Genomic DNA, 21,014 nt, shown 5'->3' with positions numbered 1-21,014 from the left:
CACAGTTCACTAAAGTTAGGGAACTCGACGTCATTGGCAGGCGTCAAATGTAGTCGTCATTTGACGCTAGGTATCCTATGAATCGGCTATATTTCTTTGACTAGCTGATGGCGTTCTTAGTACGCGTGGATGTAGGTTTTAAAAATCCCGTGGGAACTCTTTGGTTTTTCTGGAACTAATTTGAGGTTTTTATTTGTCAATATTTCAACCCAATTCTTTTTCAAATTGAGCCTCAATAGCTCAACGGGTAAAGGAGTGGACTGAAAACCGAATGGTCGACGGTTCAAACCCCGCCCGTTGCACTATTGTCGTACCTACTCCTAGCACAAGCTTGACGCTTAGTTGGAGAGGAAAGGGGAATATTAGTCATTTAACATGGCTAATATTCTTTAAAAAAAAATAAAAAAAAATCGGTACGGCACAGGTCGGGCAAGGAAGAGGGTAGTTCGCTACTGCCCTTGGCAGCTCGAACTTCATCTCTCGCAGCACCGCAGTCCCGTCGTGACCACGACCCGTGCAATTGGGTTGAAATATCGACAAATAAAAACGCCAAGTTAATCGGGGTATGTACCCGTTCTCTACATTAAAATGTCGGCTTTTCGGATGATTTGTATGCTCAATAAAATAACGATCGGATGCCTCGTACAGTGCGACAAGGCTATCTTGGCCCGTGGCAAAAATCGGAACTAACGTTACCGTCAAGTGTCCCCTATGTTCTTGTTTGAATATTCTAAGCCTCTGTTTTCCAACAGCGCCCCCCTGTCAATGTCATTCAAGTGCCAAGAGAGCCTTGTCGCACTATACGTGCCACCCGTCTTTTCAAGGTTTTTTTGACACATTAGTATAAACTTAGGTTTGAGTGAATGTTGTCTGTGATTAATTGGTTCATTCAGATTCATACGCAAAGAATATTAAACTCTATTTCTATACGCATAAAGCTTAAAACCGCCTGAAACGCGACCGCATCTGCGTGGAAAGACGTGGACAGATCTGTCCCAAAGCACCAACAGTCTTAGTCACGTGCTTGGTCAGATCTGACCCAAAGCGTAGTAGAGGCCCACGAAATAAGCTGATATGAACAGCCCACCTGTCTTGTGATATGTCGTATAGGAACAATTTGAAGTCGCACACCACCACAAACTGCCGCATCCAGCCTTTTTTCACGCCGCCGGGTTTCGGAACCTACAACAAAAACACATTGACAACAGATTAAACTGTATCCACGGAGAGAAGTTAGTATCGGACTATCTCTGTTACGTAATCCCATACACATGACAAAAACAAAAGTAGACGTTAACCATTTTGACTTGCCAACCAATCACAATTTGTACCTGCATTCCCACGAGTCGTCTCAGTTAAACGCTCCTACGCCTATTGCATGTTTTTGGTCGTTCGAACCGGATGCCTCCCGCCTTGGTATAGCCATCGTAGGCAATGCTCTGACCCCGTGAGGACCGACGTGTAGACGGTACACTTATAGCATGGTTTTGGTCCTTCGAACCGGATTACACGTACCTTAACATAGCCCTCGTAGGCAGTGCCCTGACCCCGTGCGGGGTCGATGCCAAGGGGTCGGCGCGAGCGCTCAGGAGGCAGCGGGCAGCGCGGCGCCACGCGCCCGCAGCAACGCGTGTGCACCGCTAGACCACACGTCTCACACACCACGCCTTGTCGTGTTAGACCAATCTGGGACAAATACATCATTTTTTTTTATGAGATAGGCTTGCGCTTGTCGAGAATCATTTCTGAGAAACAGAGCAATGATGAGGTCCAGGTTGGAACGCGCTTGACAAGAATATGCTTTTTTAATTTAAATTATTTATGTAGGAATACGAGTACAGAAGAAATAGAGTATGCATACGAAACGGTACCCCGTTTCGTATGCATACTATATTACTTCTCATAGTGAGAGGAGACCCGTGCTCTGTAGTGAGCCGGCGATGATGACTGATAATGCATACTTACCATAAGCGACGTACAATGGTTACACTTGGTGGGACTGCTGAACGTCCTCACCAAGAACTGGTGGACTTTCTGCTTGCCGGGCACCGCCGGCCCCAATGTAGGATCTTGTAGGGAATACTGTGACAAAAAATATACACAATGTAACCAGAACGCTGGCAAAAACGAAGACTGGTGATAGTACTGATGATCAGTGATATGATACCACAAAAAAAACGCGGAAAAAAACCTACCTATATTTTGTAAAATTTCAAGATAAATTTCAAGATTATTTCTATAATATAAAAATGAATCACTAAACGTGTTGCTCATCGCAAATCTCGAGAACAGCTGAACCGATTTCGCTAATTATTTTTTTATAATATTCCTTGAAGTACGAGGATGGTTCTTACGGAGAGAAAAATTTAATTCAACCTCCCCCTCAATTTTTTAAACTCCACCCGAGCGAAGCGGGGGCGGTTCAGCTAGTTGCAAATAAAACCACTCGGAAGTAGGCCACTCAGAGTCAATGCCGCGTCGTAGGCTGGGCATTGACTCCGAGACATTAGAAGTGATCATGTGAATTTAAATCCAAATACTCGTAGGTATATATATAAACTTACGGTAGACATCTCGCTGGGTGAACTCTTGCAGGAGATGGGCGAGGCGGCGCGTCCCTCCAATTCATCCTGTGACTCCGCAGACCCGCTGAGAGCCGTCGATTGTTGCGAACCGTACATCATCTGACACATTCAGAATATATTTTAACAACGAGCCGTGAAATATCATTGATTATGTCACAAATCTATAGATACCTATGAATATAGATGGACCTAATATTCACTTGAAGCTAATATAGATAGTTCAATCCACGAAGACGCGTCCCCACTATTTATCGTGCGGGGAAACCACGGGTGCGGGGAGTGATCTCCATCTAATTTTATTTAAAGTTTAGTAATTTTAATGTGTTTGTGTTTGTAATTGTGTTTTGTTGTGTGTTTTGTGTTATATTTATAATTAGCTGATGCCCGCGACTTCGTCCGCGTGGATTTAGGTTTTTAAAAATCCCGTCGGAACTGTTTGATTTTCCGGGTAAAAAAGTAACCTAGGTATGTCCTTCCTCGGGATGCAAGCTATCTCTGTACCAAATTTCATCAAAATCGGTTGAACGGATGGGCCGTGAAAAGCTAGTATACAGACAGACAGACAGACTTTCGCATTTATAATATTAGTATAGATTTACGTTTGTAACTGTGGCGTCACCCGGGTCACAGCTGAAAATCAGCGTCCTGCATCTTATGTGTGTTAACGCATATGATGCAGGACATTATGCTGAGCTGTACACCCATTTGGGGTGGTGTCACAGATGAAAATGTTACATTTGTACTTTGTTTTTATCTGTGACGCCAACAACAAATAAATGCATTTTCTTTCTTTCTCTCTTTACATCATATTTTATCTTCTTGTGCGTGTGCCCACATCGCTGCTGGAAAATAATGGGGCGCGTCTTCGTGGATTGAACTATCTATAACTCGAACGGGTTACGGTTAGAACACGATGTTAGCACACAGCCATTTTAAGTTAATCGAGTGAGTGAAACAAAAATTAGTACTGCGCAACAAAATATACGTTAAAACGAAATAAATAATCGTAGATAGAGAGTAATAAAGCTAGATAAAGGAACGTTTGCTTTCTAATTCACACTAAAAAGAGAGCACAGATAAAGTTACTAATGTGATAAACAGAGACGCAGCTAACCTATTTTTTGTCCCTTATCGTGTACTTAACCGATTTTTTTCAAGAATACATACAAGGAATACAACATTAGTTGCAAAACAAACTTTGAGAATTCGTGGCTTCATTGTATTTCTCATTAGTTATTTACTTGTTTTCACATAAAAAACGTTTAATAGAAATATTGTTGATCGGTTAATACAAATATTGACTACTAAACAATGGTAATAATTGTCGTGTTATTCATCGTTACGTCGTCCTATCGCTATCTCATACGCGGTTACACAGTACTTTAGTCTAGCTTTTTTACTCAATCTACGTAAATAATAAATAAATGAGAATAGGCTACTGGGCAACTTTTATTACTCGGTGACGTCATGTTAGGGTGTATACAGACGGACTGCATTTGGACTGGAAGCCTAAGTGCAGTTCGGATACAATTTTACTGCTAGAGAGAGCCAGCGCGTGCCAGACCTACCTTATTTTATAAAAGCTGAAATTTTCTCTGCGTATTCTCCCCAACACTGGGAGGAACGTTTGTTTGTTTGGATTATGATGGCTTTGGGATATAACAGGTAATAAAGGCGTAAAAAATCTTACAAAGTATAAAGTCATTTTTTTAATATATTTTCTTCTGAGTACTTAGTATTAGATATCACGTCATGCATTGCCAGACACTCAGCGTCGTGAGCAACCCCGCCAGACACACTAAACTTTAATAATTTATTATGTTTACTTAATAAGTGTGGATTTAATTACTGACATCTACTTAATAAGTGTGGATTTAATTACTGACATATACTTAATAAGTGTGGATTTAATTACTGACATATACTTAATAAGTGTGGATTTAATTACTGACATCTACTTAATAAGTGTGGATTTAATTACTGACATCTACTTAATTTTAATTGTATTGTATTTTTATAATATGCTCTGACATTTTATTGATGGCATGCTGTAGAAGACTAATAATTTCATTTGATAATGTTTAATAACTTAATTTTTGATCTTATATCTCTTAAAATATTTGCACACTATTAATTTAGTCGAATGGTAAGGGCTCTTTATATTGTATTCCTCCATCTTCTTTGTACCAGTTCTTGCAAATAAATGATTATTTATTTATTTATTTCATTTAAACTTTCAAGGTGTCTAGCAGGGAGTTGACAACATTTACCCTCTAACAAATAAACCTGGAATAGCGGTGGAATAGTTATACTCTGTATTGTCTTTTTCCTTCAAATGTCAAATTACTGATGACAGAGAAAGACAAAACAGAGTATAACTATTCCACCGCTATTCCAGGTTTATTTGTTAGAGGGTAAGTGTCTGGCAATTCATGACGTGACTTCTAATACTATTCTGAAGGAAATATAAAAAATAGGCTTTATACTTTGACGTACGATTTTTTACACCTTTATTACCTGTTATCTCCTAAAGCCACCATGATCCAAACAAACATCCGAACGAACGTTCCTCTCAGTGTTGGGGACAATACGCAGAGAAACTTTCAGATTTTATAAAATAAGGAAGGATGGGCACGGGCTGGCTCTTAGGCCAGGCCGAGCGACTGCGCAGTACGTGAGCAGTTTTGGTACGGGCATTCAAAATAGCCACTGCCGAAGCCTCCCACCAGACCAGCGCGGGGGTGATTCGCTAACTCAGTGTCTAACACTTAATGATAGGCACCGAGCTCATTTTTTAAACCGTTGAAGGTTTTCTACGAAAAAATATTTTAATATCACCCAGTGAAGCAGCAATGTAGAGCAACCCACCTCAGTGGCTATCATTCAGTGTTAGACACTGAGTTAGCGAATCACCTAGCTGACCAGAGACAATTTAGAAATTATAAAATCTATATATATAAAAGGAAAAGGTGACTGACTGACTGATCTATCAACGCACAGCTCAAACTACTGGACGGATCGGGCTGAAATTTGGCATGCAGACAGCTATTATAACGTAGACATCCGCTAAGAAAGGATTTTTGAAAATTCAACCCCTGACGGGGTGAAATAGGGGTTTGAAGTTTGTGTAGTCCACGCGGACGAAGTCGCGAGCATAAGCTAGTTTCAGGATAAAATCGAACCCGGGACCTTCCACTAATACGACCACTGCGCCAGGGAGGTTGTCAAGGTTGTCAAACACGCCCAATAGCCTATTATAAATAAAATGAATAAGCAAAATGAGAATACCTTTGCATTGCAAAAATGCTGAACGTTTCTGTAACGGTACTGCGGCGACATCTGTACGTGATAAGCGACAACTACACTTTAGCGACAACTAAACAAAGCACAAATAATAACACAAACAATAAATAAATGACACTGTAGTCAGTGCAATTGTCGCTTTTTCAATACTAGTGTATTGAAAAAGCGACAATTTTGTTGTGTACCATGGATCGCTTCTAATACCTACTTGATTAGTACTGATTCTGAGCACAACTAAATTTCCAATGTAACTTAATTTTAGCGTTAAAACTATCGTGAGTGATTTCCATTATATATAATATCTCTCAACAGCTATACTCACGTATTTAGTCGACGTTAGCTCGACTAGTTTCGAACCCATCCGGGGTCCTTTGTCAACCCCTGGATGGGTTCGAAACTAATCGGGCTAACGTCGACTAAATACGTGAGTATAGCTGTTGACAGATATTTTATGTAACTTAATTTATTACTACTATGTAACTAAAATTTTGGTACATGAAAAAAAAATTAATAAATAAATAAATTTTAGTGTCTGCGTCCTCTTCTTACTAATATAATTTGAAAAGGACAGGCACAATTTGACAGTTTTTTAAATACGGAAATATAAACGGAACCCTTACAGGATCACTTTGTCTGTCTGTCAAGAAACCTACAGGGTACTTCCCGTTGACCTAGAATCATGAAATTTGGCAGGTAGGTAGGTCTTATAGCAGGGGAAAAACATTAGGGGAAAATCTGAAAACCGTGAATTTGTGGTTACATCACACAAAAAAAAATTAAATTGTGGTCATGAACTAAAAATTAGTATTTCCAATTTTCGATATAACTATATCAAGTGGGGTATCATATGAAAGGTCTTCACCTGTGCATTCTAAAACAGATTTTTGTTTGTTTTTATGCACCATAGTTTTTGAATTATCGTTCAAAATGTCGAAAAAAACTGTAGTACGGAACCCTCGTTGCGCGAGCCTGACTCGCACTTGACCGGTTTTTTTGAAGTCGTTTAAAAATTGTGTGCAGTGTGCCATCAACCCTACTGTTAGTATACAAGACATACATAGTAGCTCTACATATAAACATGCCTTCTGTTCGTTGTTCATGGAAGCCACGTTGTCGTAATGGCGCTCCGTCGGCGCTTCCTTCAGGAACTGCTCCAGGTAGCTCATCTGAGAAGGCGGCCGATCCAGGACTGTAAAATATAACACTATGAGAACAAGAACTCCCTTTTTGTCTTTATAAGATCAGTGACAAATCAAGCGGAATTCCGCGCGCCGTGTGCGTTTTTAATTAATTAAAATATCACTTGCTTTAACGGTGAAGGAAAACATCGTGAGGAAACCTGCATGCCTCAGAGTTCTCCATAATGTTCTCAAATGTGTGTGAGGTCTGCCAATCCGCACTTGGCCAGCGTGGTAGACTACGGCCAAAACCCTTCTCACTGTGAGAGGAGACCCGTGCTCTGTAGTGAGCCGGCGATGGGTTGATCATGATGATACATTCGAAATCTGTCAAAATGTCAAATTTACCCGTTATATTTTACCTGGCGGTTGTTAGACAGGACCTTAGCCGGATAACACACGATGTCTCTTAAGAGCCCGCTTCATATTTGGTGGGTGGAGTCAAACATAATTAATTCTACCTATATCCATTATAGACTTTGAAACCATCCAAACGAAGCCAAACCATCCATCCACTTTCATTGGAAAGGCAATAATGCGAAGATGGTTTATTTAGCGTAGTAGCCAAACGCCCGGTATCCACTAGTATAAGTGCCACAAATTGCTAATGCGTGTGGCCGCCATTTTAGTGACGTCAGCACTAGACTGAAGTTTCGAGCTGATGGGATTTTTATTTTAGTTGACGTCAAAATGACGTCATTTCGATGTTAATGAGACATGGTCCCAGCGCAATAGCAATTTGCGGGACTTATCTATACTAATATCATAAATGCGAAAGTGTGTATTTCTGTCCGTCTGTCTGCTAGCTTTTCACGGCCCAACCGTTCTACCGATTTTGATAAAACTTGGTACAGAGATAGCTTGCATCCCGGGGAAGGACATAGGCTACTTTTTGTGCCGGAAAATTAAAGAGATCCCACGGGATTTTAAAAAACCTAAATCCACGCGGACGAAGTCGCGGGCATCATCTAGTACTAAATATATAAAACCGAATCCATTCAGACGCGTCACGACACATGTCAGGCAAATATAAATCCACCTTAAACACGCATATGTGTGTAGATGTAGCTGCATCTGAGGACGCCGTGTGTTATCCGCCTCATTGGTAAGTTGTGTTATAAAAATATATTGATAGTAATAAATAGCATGGATAATTAAAAAAAACACGGGATAAAAACCACATAAACCAATCCCAACCGAAACCACGATCACAAAACGTTACTAAAAAACTAATGTCTGTAATAAATAGCTTTATAATGAGTAAAGACGGATGTAAAAGTTATATCACTTTAAAAAATAGGGTTCGAGCTTTCACTAAATATTGAATATTGTGCAAGTGTATTACTAAAGAGTCACATCCAGAGTGACAGTGTGACTCGTTGGAAATTCTAATGGATAACCCAACGAGTCACGTCCAGAGTAACAGTGTGACTCGTTGGGAATTCGAATGGAAAACCCAACGAGTCACATCCAGAGTAACAGTGTGACTCGTTGGAAATTCTAATGGATAACCCAACGAGTCACATAAAGAGTAACAGTGTGACGCGTTGGGAATTCTAATGGATTACCCAACGAGTCACATCCAGATTAACAGTGTGATTCGTTGGAAATTTTAATGGATAACCCAACGAGTCACATCCAGAGTAACAGTGTGACTCGTTGGGAATTCTAATGGATAACCCAACGAGTCACATCCAGAGTAACAGTGTGACTCGTCTCTAATGGATAAAAAGGTTGCAACTAGAAACTGTGTGGACTCGATGGGAAAAAAATTGGATGAGTTCCAAGTCTCACTGTGACACGATTGAGTATGACTCGTGACCTCGAGGTTTTGTTACAAGTTTCATGACTGTCGTGAACTGTGACATACGTATGAGTGATAGAAAATCCGCTCTACGAAGCCGAAAAGTTCCTGTCGAGTACCTTTTGCTGCCTCGAATAGAGAAAGGATGCTTCAACTCTGACACCCGACTTTACATGACAAATTAGTGAACAATCTAGGGACTAACACATGCACGGGACGTTTACAATATACGAACAAACTAAACCCGTCTCCCACACATAAACAGCAGGGCCACAGCTTTCCGCAAACAGCGTAATGCTTGATACCCACGGTGCGTGATTGTACGGATTAATACGACGGCCGACGACCACGCACTGCGCAAAAGGCTCGGACGAACGACGTGTCTGCGCTATGATGTTCTATTTCATGATAACTATTTGGCTATGTTTGTGTGAGTGCACTTGTACACATTGTTATAGTGTGCGTGACACTCAGGGTGAAATCTATATAGCGCACTTTGACTTTGCTGAGACTTAAGACAGAGTTAAAACGATACAGATGTATATCTCTCACATAAATCTGTCTCGTTTCAACTTAATCTTAAGGCTGAGCAAAGTCAAAGTGAGCTCTATAGATTTCAGACTCAATCTCTACCGCGACGCGGTTTACATTCACTACTATAAGTCCCGCAAATTGCTAATGCGCGTGGCCGCCATTTTAGTCACGTCGGCATTAGACTGAAGTTTCGAGCTGATGGTATATTTTTATTTCGGCTGACGTCAAAATGACGTCATTTCGATATTAATGAGACACGGTTCCAGCGCAATCGCAATTTGCGGGACTTATACAACCAAGACTGAGCGGTCTTCATGAAATGGAACAACTGTACCATGGACGATACTCTTCCCACGGTGCGTCGGTGCGGGTTGGTCTGCAATATCACGTACCGTGGGAAGCCGGTATAACAACGCGTCAAGCGGACACACCTGTCCTCACCAGCCATGGCCTCGATATTATGCATTTCTAAAGATATGTTTTATTACGTTTGAGACAAACCTGTGGCCCTGCGGTAACATTCACACAACGACAAAAGGTATAAGAAATTTTCAAGCAACCTATAGTTCGCGACAGGTCGAGATAGCAATCGGGGTATGAGGTGGGGGAAGCCCCGCACACGCTATGCGGGTGTGTGGGGCGTTTCCGCCCCGATTGACATCTCAACCTGTCACGTACTATAGTTATTCATATATCGATCTATTTTATTTGTCAATCATTCGGACTATAGGAGATCATCATCATCCACCCACTATTCCACCACCCTTCTCTATTCTCCATAGTTAAGGCCATCTACCGCGCTAGCCAAGAGCGGATTGGTAGACTTCTCACACCTTTGAGAGAACGTTGTGGAGAACTCTCATTCATGCAGGTTGGCTAGCGTGGCGGACTATGGCCTAAGTCCTTCTCATTTTGATGGTGTACTCAGTAGTATGCCGGCGAATGGGTTGATCATGATTATGATGAAACGTAAATTAACGTATGTCTATTGTGATCTATGTGTCTGTTGTGTGAATGTTGGTATTTTCATAAAAAGTAGGGGTTGACAAAAAATCAAGATTAGTCAAAACCTATGTGCCTTTACAAACAAGTGTTAAAGAAAAACAAATCGCTTAGCACGTTATATGCCGTGCATGAATAGACATCACTTTTTTATTATTGTATTTTAATTGGATATGAAATATTAAAATATTTAATATGTAAGTAAGTATAGAATTTTTCAATTTCTTGTCACATCCATGCCACGGCAAGAAGCTCAAGCAAAAGCGAAGCGATTTACAACGTACAGAGGAAAATCTTTTCCAAAATGTACAAATTTTTCCGAATATTGTGAAATAATATCACTGTTTTGGAGTCAGTTAACAATTTTAAAAAATCGTCTTAAAATGTTTGGAATAAAAATAAATATTAATGTTTAGTATAAACAACTAAATAAATGCTTATTACTAAATAAATAATTAATTGAAACTTAAATAAACTAACGAGACCCACAAAACAGCAATATATTTTAAAATGTTAAAAATTAATAATTTTCCTTTGACACTTGCTCGTAAGTACTTACAATGGAAAGATATAGGATAAAAAACTAGGTACAAAGGTATTAAACTAAAACGCAGACAAAGACAGGAAATCCACGAAAACCTTTTGATTATGGATAGTATTTGTTGGTGTATTGAATTAAAAACAATTATAATAAAAATAACGTCTGTAATTTTTTGCTGCCATTACAAAATCTATTAAAGAAAAATAAATATCCCTATCTGAACTTTATAATCAGGAGTCCCTCGTAAGGTGAAATGTCTAATGAATAAAAAAGTTTTTAAAAGCACTGGCATGGCCCATTCGATTGTGCACAAATCTCTAAATTTTCTCTCTAAATCTCTGAATTTTATCCTATGCAGTTTTGCTGTTTTCACTTGGTTTATTTACACACAAAGTTGCCCCAAATTTTAAATTTTTATAATACTATGAATTATTCAAAACGCAAATGTTTTAATCAAAATAGGTAATAAATTACACTTTTTGATGGTCGGTTGTTGCATTTGTAAGATGTGATATTTTTTACTTAAAACTAAAGCTACGAGGGTTCCAAACGCACCCGGGTCTGAGAAGAGCCCGCAACAAACTCAGCCGGGTTGTTTTTAAAACACCAACAAATACGTTATAAAACGGAGGCAAAGACATACACAATCACATACGAAATCTACTCTAAAAGAGGACGTATTATGGACAAAACTTATGGAAAAATCACGCACCATTCTCTTCTTTACCACTCCAGTAGCTCGACGACTTGGCTGAACCTTGCCTCGCTGCTTGCACATAACTTACAACCTTAATTACATTGAAATACATTCCATTTTTATAAGAATTTGTAAGAGACACTGCCTGGTTTTAGGTGCCTCTTTGGATGCCTAGTACAAAAAAAAAGTGGCCACGGTGATAAGGACAAAAAATTATCATTCGTCATGTTCTCATAAGAGCTTAAATGCATTAAGCTGTCTCGCTCTAACAGTAAGAGTCACAATAGGGTTACTTCTACAGGTATTTGTTCTGAGGTTCACCCTTAAATTAAGGACTAAAATCGTACTTTTGACATATTAATTTATAATAATAATTTTTTAACTCTACAGACGAAGTCTAACACGGCCACAGATAAAAAATAAACAAATAAATAACAAGAGAATGCAACAAAAGTTTAATACCGTTAAATATGTACATTTACTACGTACTGTACACAGGGATTGACACATTATTACACTATTTTTAAATACATTTTTTACGGATTCGAACCTGCATCTCCCAGGGAATCGCGCCTAAAGCACCTAGCCCACGGTTCACATGCTACCACTTCAGTACTGAATGAAAATACTATCTCAAACGAGATGGACATAATTTGCCCCAGGCTGAACAAAAATATAAAGGTACTAGGTTATGCTCGCGACTTCGTCCGCGTACACAAATTGCAAACCCCTATTTCACCCCCTTAGGGGTTGAATTTTCAAAAATCCATTCTTAGCGGATGCCTACGTTATAATAGCTATCTGCATGCCAAATTTCAGCCCGATCCGTCCAATGGTTTGAGCTGTGCATTGATAGAACAGTCTGTCAGTCAGTCACCTTTTTTTCTTTTTATATATTAAATTTTAAAATAAATTCAGATAAAAATATACAATGAATTTTGAATAACTATTTACATTAAAAGCAGTCGCTGAAAAATAAGAATTTAAATCGATTTTGTCCAAGATTTTCCCTTTTTTTTTACTTTACGGCCCTGGATGGAAGTCTTTTTATGCCTATCACAAACTTAATGCCACGACTGCAAAACAACATGCGACTTTTTTTTCTTAAAATAGAAGATTTTTACTATTAAATGGCACATATATCATCTCTGTACATTCTGGGGCACGCGTCCATAAATTTTTGTCCATCTTCCTTCCGGCACTGGCAGCATGTGAACCGTAGGCGCTCCTGACGCGATTCCCAGGGAGACACAGTTTCAAATCCTGCCAGTTTTGCAATTTTTGATATGTACTTAAAATTTGTTCACAAATTTCCTTGAAGTGTAGGTAAAAACACTAATAAAAATTATATTTTAATTATATTGTAATTTTTTTTACAATTCTTCAAAAGTAATATATAAACAACCTAAATGCAGAAGTAAATGTAATAAGTAACTTAAATATTATGCATCGCAAACAGATAAAACGGACGCCAATGACGCATTTTCTAAATTAATACAATTGTGCTTACTCGGTTGTATCTAAACAAATCTCTAAAGCTTATTTCACACTATGGGATATTTTTATTATTGTCCGGTCAATATTGGCGTTCCTACATTCATATACCATTTTTAGATTAAAATTGGTACGAATGTTGGGAACGCTAATATTGACCGGATTATAATATAATTTATATTCCGTAGTAATAAGCTTCACACGAACCGTCCAAAGTAATTATTTTCGTTATAGAACTAGGTCACTACACTTTTAGATCACCTTATCCCACCGCTGCGGCGACAAGAAGCGACTAGCAATCGACTATTTTCTCTAATACAGTATAAATTACTCTTTTTAGAACGTAATACTTTCAAGTGGGTACTAAATATACTTAGCAAGAATTGTGTTAGAAAATGCGTAATCGACATTAAAATAAATAATTAAAATGCACTGAGATTCTATAACATGGTTCTACGGCGACTTAATCCTAAAATAAAATTTAATGCTGTCACTTTTTAAGTGGTCGATTTAAATAAAAATCGAATCAATTTTAATTTATATTCATTATCATCAGTATCAAAGTAAACAATTAATGGCAAAAATAATTGTAAAAATATGATATTGCTCGAGATGCGGTGAATGTTCGGCCGAATATTCGTAATCGATACATTCGTCATATTGTTTCATGTTCGGTTTCGGCCGAATATTTGGTTGATTTGCCGAATAATTACCGAATATTTAAATTATTGTTAATATTTAAAAAAGAACGTTTTATCCACCAGTAAAGTTAACTAATTACTAAAGAAGTGGGGTTTATTTCAAAAGTTGTACATAGTTTTTTGTAAGTGAAAGAAAAACTACTTTTTGTACCAATTATTTATTGACTAAATAAAAAAGATTAACTTCAACAATCAATATAAAATTATTTGTTAAAGTTACGCGCGGGGCAGAAGGGGCGGTGGCAATTACGCCACCCAGCTCTTGCAGAGCGCCGTACCCTTGAACCGCATGATTCGGCCGGAATATTCGGTTCGGTACATTTTGGACTGAATATTCGGCCGAACATTTGTATTCGGTTGAACCTACATTCAGCGCATCTCTAATATATACCATATTCTCAAAACAAAATATTATGTTTTTGAAACTTAAAATAAGTAAATATAAAAAAATATTGACTAGTTCAAATGGTGGTGGAGTTAAATTAAAATAATAATAAATTAATTCATTAAAATCTTTGGTAAAAATATAGTTGTGTTTTAGACTAGATGAGAATATATACTACTAGACTAGAATCATTCGACAAGGGCGCGTCAAGAATTAAAACATTAAAAAAATTCCAATATGGACAAATTCATAATAATTTTTTGTGTGTAAAATAATAATACAAAAAAATACTATTTCATCTATAGTACGCGATAAGTCGAGATGGCAATCGGGGTGTGAGGTGGGAGGACCCGCACGTCGTCTGCCCTATCCCGCATCGGATTAACGCGGGGACTGTGCGGATACCCCGGTACACCGATTGCTATCTCGATCTGTCGCGTACTATAGCTAACATTGTGAAGAGGATAGCACTATTTTCAGACCTGTCAATAAGTTAAGAGATTAGTGTGCAACTGAATAGACACTAGTAATTGTCGGGAGATAAAACAACGTAGTTTTGGTCATCCGTAAAACTGATGGTAAACGAGTATGGCAACACCCCATATGCATGACGTCACGCCTATAAACAACGGTATGTACGGCCTTAACCACCATCGAACTGTCATTAAAAAGTGACAGCACGAAATATTACATACATAGTTGAAGAAAAAAAACACATTACAACAAACGCGTTACACGCGAACAAATGCCACGGTTAATACAATAAGTTTCATTATTTAAATGCAAAAAATGGCCCCATAGGTTACAATTAATTTTTTTTTAAATAGTTTTTTTTTGCACAACGAATCACAGTTCCAATTTCATAATTTCACAGATAATATAATTTTTCAATCACACAGTTTTAGAGTCCATAAATATGAGCCATAGACAAGTTATTTTCGTTTTTTTCGTCGCGGACGACGTTGGACTTTGGGGATGGATCCAACATTGCATTTGAGACAAAGGTTGGTTGCCAACGTTTATACATTTTTCACGTTTTTTTGTGTATTGGGTGGGGATTGTGCGGTAACATGTAACGAAAACAAAAAGAAAAGGTGCACTAAATAAATATAATAATACTATTAAACAACTGTCTATAATAATGTGCTGAAAAAATACACAAATAATAAATTATTATCACTTATGCAATACAAGTTTACCAAAGTGTGTACGTAGTTGTTTAAGAAAGAAGACTGTCCAAAAATGCAAGGAAAATAGATGGTTTATGTACAATACTAAAAATGTATGAAACTAAATCTTTAATTATTTTATCTTTATTTTGATGCTGGGCATGATTTTAGTGGATTTGTATGTAAATTTTACGATTATCGTTAACTGTCATGATTTATAAGGCCAAAGTCGCGACATCATCTAGTAACTTAAAAATATTCCATTTTAAATACTTTTGTACTTGGAAACTTGTATTACAATTTAGAATTAATCTAATTGCAAACGCTGTATTTGTCTCAATTATTTGGGTATACACTAAAAACTTGAGGCTAGGATTGGACAGTCTCCTTTAATAACTGTGGGATATTCTGCACGAAACAGCTGTTGGCAATGTTTCGTTTATGCAAACTTGACCTTTTTATATATTACTAGCGACCCGCCCCGGCTTCGCATGGGTGCAATGTAGATAGTAGATACTAATGTGTTGTCAGTGAGGAGTGATTAATAATCCATCGAAAATTAACAAATATTATAAGAAAAAATTAGGAAAAACTCAAAAACTACTCAACTGATTTTAAAAATTCTTTCGCCTATAGAAAGCTACATTATTAACAAGAAGCATGAGCTACATTTTATCCTCAAAAAATTAGAGATCCCTAGGAAAATTGAAATAATGTGAATTAGGTCGGGAAAAAATCCTCTCATTTGAAAGTTTCCGAGGCGTGCGCTGCCTAAATGGTCAAAGTTACACGAAAACAATATATGGTGAATTTGTTTCTCTTACAAAGTTCTACAAAAAAAGTCCACAGTTGCATACATGTATCTCTTAAGGTTGGCTCACAATAATCGATTTTATGATTTTCAAATGTGACCCGAAACAAAGCCTTACTGTTGAAGGTGTTTTTACTGACATACTATTAATTGTTATCAAAATAAAGTAGTTGATGATCTGAAGCATTCCATTTACAGCAAAATTGCCCTGTACATCATTTAATTTAGAATAATATCTTAGGAGATATCACAAAATTAAAATAATATGAAGTATCGTAAAATTAAAAGGTGACTGCGAGGCGGCGGTGGTCGCATTTATAACATTAGTATGGATTAAAAGGTCAAGTTTGCATAAACTAAACATTGACAACAGCTAATAATACAGAACCCTTTAATTGTGTATGTAGAACATGTGATGTTGTATGTAAAGGCGTGTGCATACTCACAGGAGTTGGAGGGCTGGTGGGGCTGGTCGAGCTTGGCTTGCATGTCGCGAATGTGCTGCTCTTTGCGCTTCATGTCGTGCGCTAACGTGTCTAAGCGTTGACGAGTTTCCAATAACTCCCTGTTGAAACAAATCATCATTGGATCACGTGATACGTCTCCCCTTCCTCGCCGAGTTTCTTGCTGGTTCTTTTCGGTAGGAACGGCATTCCGAACCAGTGGTAAATTAAACTACTTGACTTCTTCTAGTTGAAGTCTACTTGAATAAAATATATTCTATTCTTCTAGGCAGAAGATAGAAACTAAGCTGTGATAGCCTAGTGGTTAGGACGGCCGCCTCCTAATCGGAGATCGAGGGTTCGATCCCGGGCACGCACCTTTAACTTTTCGGAGTTATGTGCGTTTTTAATTAATTATATCACTTGCTTTAACGGTGAAGGAAACATCGTGAGGAAACCTGCATGCCTGAGAGTTCTCCATAATGTTCTCAAATGTGTGTGAAGTATGCGAATCCACACTTGGCCAGCGTGGTAGACTATGGCCAAAACCCCCACCCTCAAAGACCGAATGTATGAATTATGATGGTGATGGATGATGATTATGGTGAAGTACGATGACTATGACGAATAGACATTAGTTTCCAGCCTAGCGCAGGCCACACCGCCAGCTAGCGGGCGGGCGGGCTAGGCGGGCGAACATCGTTTCACCTCTTTACATACTTCGGTTCACACCGCGAGCTACCGGTTAACCTAACGAGCTAAGCTAACGAAATATCCGACGATTCCAGCGAAGCTTCGCCCTCGCTTCGCTAGCTTAGCTCAAAGCTAGCTGGCGGTGTGGCCTGGGCTTGACGTGCACAGCAACTGCGCGCAAATGACAATGGACAGATAGAACGCCCTCTCGCTCTCCCATCCGCGCCCGTCGCTCGTCTGTCCGTAGTTTTCGGTGTGAACCCAATACTTTAGCTCGCCAATTGGCACCGATTCTAAGCACAACCTAATTTTAGAGTAATAGCACCCTCTTCTTACTATTGTAATATGAAAAGGACAGAAGCAGTTTGACATTTCTAAATTTAATTTTTAGATGGTAAAACCCGTGATTTAAGCACGCACTCGCGAACCTACTGTTTAAATTTGTATTGTGCACTAAAATTTAGAGTCTTTAAATGTGAAAGTCATGTTCCGTTCCTTTTTTAGCATTAGTAAAAAGAAAAGGATGCAGATACTCTAAATTTAGTTTAGAAAGAGACTAGAGAATCGGGGGGAGAATATTTCGCGTAGTTTGTATAGTTTCCTTCGTTCGCTTCGCCCGCCCGCTAGTACACGCGGATTCCACGCGGTACTTTCCATCTTGTTACAGTTATAGCACGTCAACTCATCGTAGCGTGCACCTACGCGTCATGTGCCCTTTGCTCTTACACATGTAACATTGGTTGACTCTTGGTAGCAATATCATGCGCAGTGTCCGAATCGATTACACTTACGACACTTAAAGTCCGAAATCTATCAATCTACTGAAATACCTCTGGCTAGCAAGTAGTTCAGCGCGAGTCCTGCTCAGTTCTTCACCTACAGCCTGCTTGGCTTGCACTTCAGACTGGAGTGAGTTCTGAAGAGTGAGGAGTTCCATCTTGTCCACTTTCTGCGATCTTCTGTCCCTCCAGCCTCCTGTTCCACTGCTTACCGCCGGCGGGGAAGATGGTGGACCGAATGTCCGAGTAACACTCGCTGCAATAAAAAAAAATAACAATATAACTCGTACCGATAAAGAAGCAAATGGGAAATAGCAGTGTTAATCATTCCCTCTCACTTATATATTACACCTGTGCATAGTGTATGAGTGAGACGGAATTATTAGCGCCGCTTTGTTTCGTTTAAAGAAACAAAGCGGCGTCTAGTGTTAGTAAAGACTAACACTAGACGCCGTCTACCTAGACTAACACAACATACAGGAGTAGGTATTATAGGAATTTTAAAAATTGTCTGAAATCCGTCAAGTTTTCGCGTCAAGGCCAAATTGTATTATACTTCCAACTCGAATAGAAATTCGTGTTGATGTCGAATGTAAATTAGTGTTGAAAGTCTTAACATTGCAAAAATAATTATTCATGAACCGAAAATTCAGCTAATTTTGTGGTATCAGATACAGGTTACAAACTTCAAGGTCCTTCGCCCTTCCGGCATCAGTTTTCCCTCCACTTTTAATATGGACTCAAGAGTGAATATGCATCTTCTAGGCAAGCGCGCTCCATCTTCGGCTACATCATCACCTGTCAGCAGGTTTGGTAGACCGATTGCGCCAAGCGCTAGTCTATGAATTAAAAAGGTTTCCATTTAATTTTATAGCAATCTAAATTAACATACCATGCTTCAGATAGTCCAATTCCTCAGTCATTTTTGTGGCGAGAGCTTGCAAATACCCACGAGCTTCTTTCTCATCGGACACCCATCGGATGATGTCTGCTATCTGTTACACAATCAAAACTTTATAATAATCACATAAGAGGATTAAACACATCGAGAAATCAGTCAAATATAGTACCCGACAGGTCGAGATGGCACTCGGGGTGGTGGGTTTCAGCGTCATTTCATTTTGCAGGTGTGTATGGGCGCGCCTTAGTCAGAATCTATTAAGTGCTGAGGAACACCGAGTAAACCAAATCATCACATTGTTTCTAAAGAATATCTTACCTGAGTCTCCCAATGTTGCATCGAATCTCGTTTAGCTCGTAGCTCCTCTAACTCCATTTCAAACTGTCTCCTCTCCGCTTGCCATCTCCTACCGTTTTCTGCCATCTGATGAATTTATTACATAAGAATCACATGTTTTGTACAAAAAAAAGTATATGAGTGTTTCTGTAATAAAGAATTACGCTACATGTAGAAAAGTAAATTGATCATATGAAAATTATAAGTGGAACGCACCACTCTAAATGCGACCTTACAAACACTACCTCTAGGTCTACCTCTATTAACCACAGCTTTGCTGAGATGTTACGGATATGTTAGTTATTTAACATCTTGTATAACAAAATACAGAGTGTAACCAGAACGCTATCAAATACGAAGACAGGTGATAGGACTGATGATTACTGATAAGATACCACAACAAAACGCGATAATACGCACAGCCTCAAGATCCTTGGCGAGCTTCCTGTTCTCATTGATCAGCATCTGCTTATCTTCACTGTCGTTTAGTTGCTCCAATCGACGGTTTTCTAGCTTGTCCTTTGATGTTTGCAACTAGAAGTGTTATAATCATGTTTAAGAAAAAGTATAAGTATGAAACTGAACCAAATCGTTACCAAATAGGGATTTGAAATGTGTGTCGCGGGCATTAGCTACTGGAGTATAAGTTAATAGTAACCTCTCTATTGAGCCGCGAGCGTAACGCGTCGCCTTCGTGCAACTGATCTCTGAGCGCAGACAGTTCGGCCGCGTAGCGCGCCTGTTGTTGGGCCAGCGACTCCGAGTACTGATTCTGTAAAGGCGGTATTAAATTATCTGACGCGGTTAACCAATCTGGACAATAAAATGTATGAGCTGTACAAACTATCGGACGTAACCTTGGGCCATCCTTGAGCGCTTAGATGTCCGATATAATAAATACTATGTAATAAACTGGATGTTTTTGTCAGCCGAAAACGCTCGGATGACTCCGCAAGCCGCGTCCCAAACGATTATGCACACCTATCTGTCACGGCTGTCAGCCACGGCTCACGTTACGTCCGATAGTTTGATTCCGCTTTTAGACAATTACAGTCATCATTATCATCATGATCAACCCATCGCCGGCTTACTACAGAGCACGGGTCTCCTCTCAGAGTGAGAAGGGTTTTGGCTATAGTCTACCACGCTGACTATGTGCGGATTGGTAGACAATTACAGACAGACAGTACCCGGCAGGAAATTGTACATCGACCTTAACAAAGAGATACCGGTTTTGAAAAGCGTTGTCCCTGTCGTTGAGACCGATAAAACGTCACATAGGTATTAGTGACGGAGACAACTCTGACAGAGAAAACACCAACAATAATTCCTTTTTTTTTTAAAGAATTTTGTCAAAGAACTTTGTATTTTTAAGATTGTATTTGATGTAGCCAATAAAGCTGTTGGTAAACCTAATAAATGAAAAAAGAAACTCTCTACGAAGCCGAAATCTTTCTAAAGGTGTACAATATGTATTTCCTGCCGGCTACAGCTGTACAGAGTAAAGGCACAATATAAAGAGAGACACGTAATTATGCACCTTATGTCTTGCAAAATAAGGTCATATTAGAATGCATTAGACACATCGTATGGTTACGCTATTTCAATCACTACCCATATTATAAATGCGAAAGTGGTTTTGTTTGTCCTTCAATCAC

At 38.9% G+C, this 21,014-nt stretch overlaps 1 protein-coding gene across 1 annotated transcript in view; it reads right to left on the bottom strand.

Moving 5' to 3' along the window:
• gek (serine/threonine-protein kinase gek) overlaps positions 1-21,014 on the bottom strand; it is a 61,594-nt gene that overhangs the window by 14,785 nt on the left and 25,795 nt on the right. The window contains exons 21-33 of the mRNA XM_069507273.1: positions 20,015-20,128; positions 19,777-19,890; positions 19,339-19,443; positions 19,012-19,114; positions 18,171-18,375; positions 16,651-16,769; positions 11,660-11,713; positions 6,971-7,077; positions 5,874-5,924; positions 2,565-2,684; positions 1,966-2,082; positions 1,516-1,686; positions 1,088-1,182 (exon numbers count right to left, since the gene is read on the bottom strand). Coding sequence (XP_069363374.1) covers positions 1,088-1,182; positions 1,516-1,686; positions 1,966-2,082; positions 2,565-2,684; positions 5,874-5,924; positions 6,971-7,077; positions 11,660-11,713; positions 16,651-16,769; positions 18,171-18,375; positions 19,012-19,114; positions 19,339-19,443; positions 19,777-19,890; positions 20,015-20,128 — 1,475 coding nt within the window. The remainder of the gene's footprint in view (positions 1-1,087; positions 1,183-1,515; positions 1,687-1,965; positions 2,083-2,564; positions 2,685-5,873; positions 5,925-6,970; positions 7,078-11,659; positions 11,714-16,650; positions 16,770-18,170; positions 18,376-19,011; positions 19,115-19,338; positions 19,444-19,776; positions 19,891-20,014; positions 20,129-21,014) is intronic.

The sequence above is a fragment of the Maniola hyperantus genome, chromosome 25 (assembly GCF_902806685.2).
Source record: "Maniola hyperantus chromosome 25, iAphHyp1.2, whole genome shotgun sequence".
Taxonomy (NCBI): Eukaryota; Metazoa; Arthropoda; class Insecta; order Lepidoptera; family Nymphalidae; genus Maniola; species Maniola hyperantus.
Note: the sequence above shows the minus strand (reverse complement) of the source record. Positions and strands in the feature narration are given on the sequence as shown.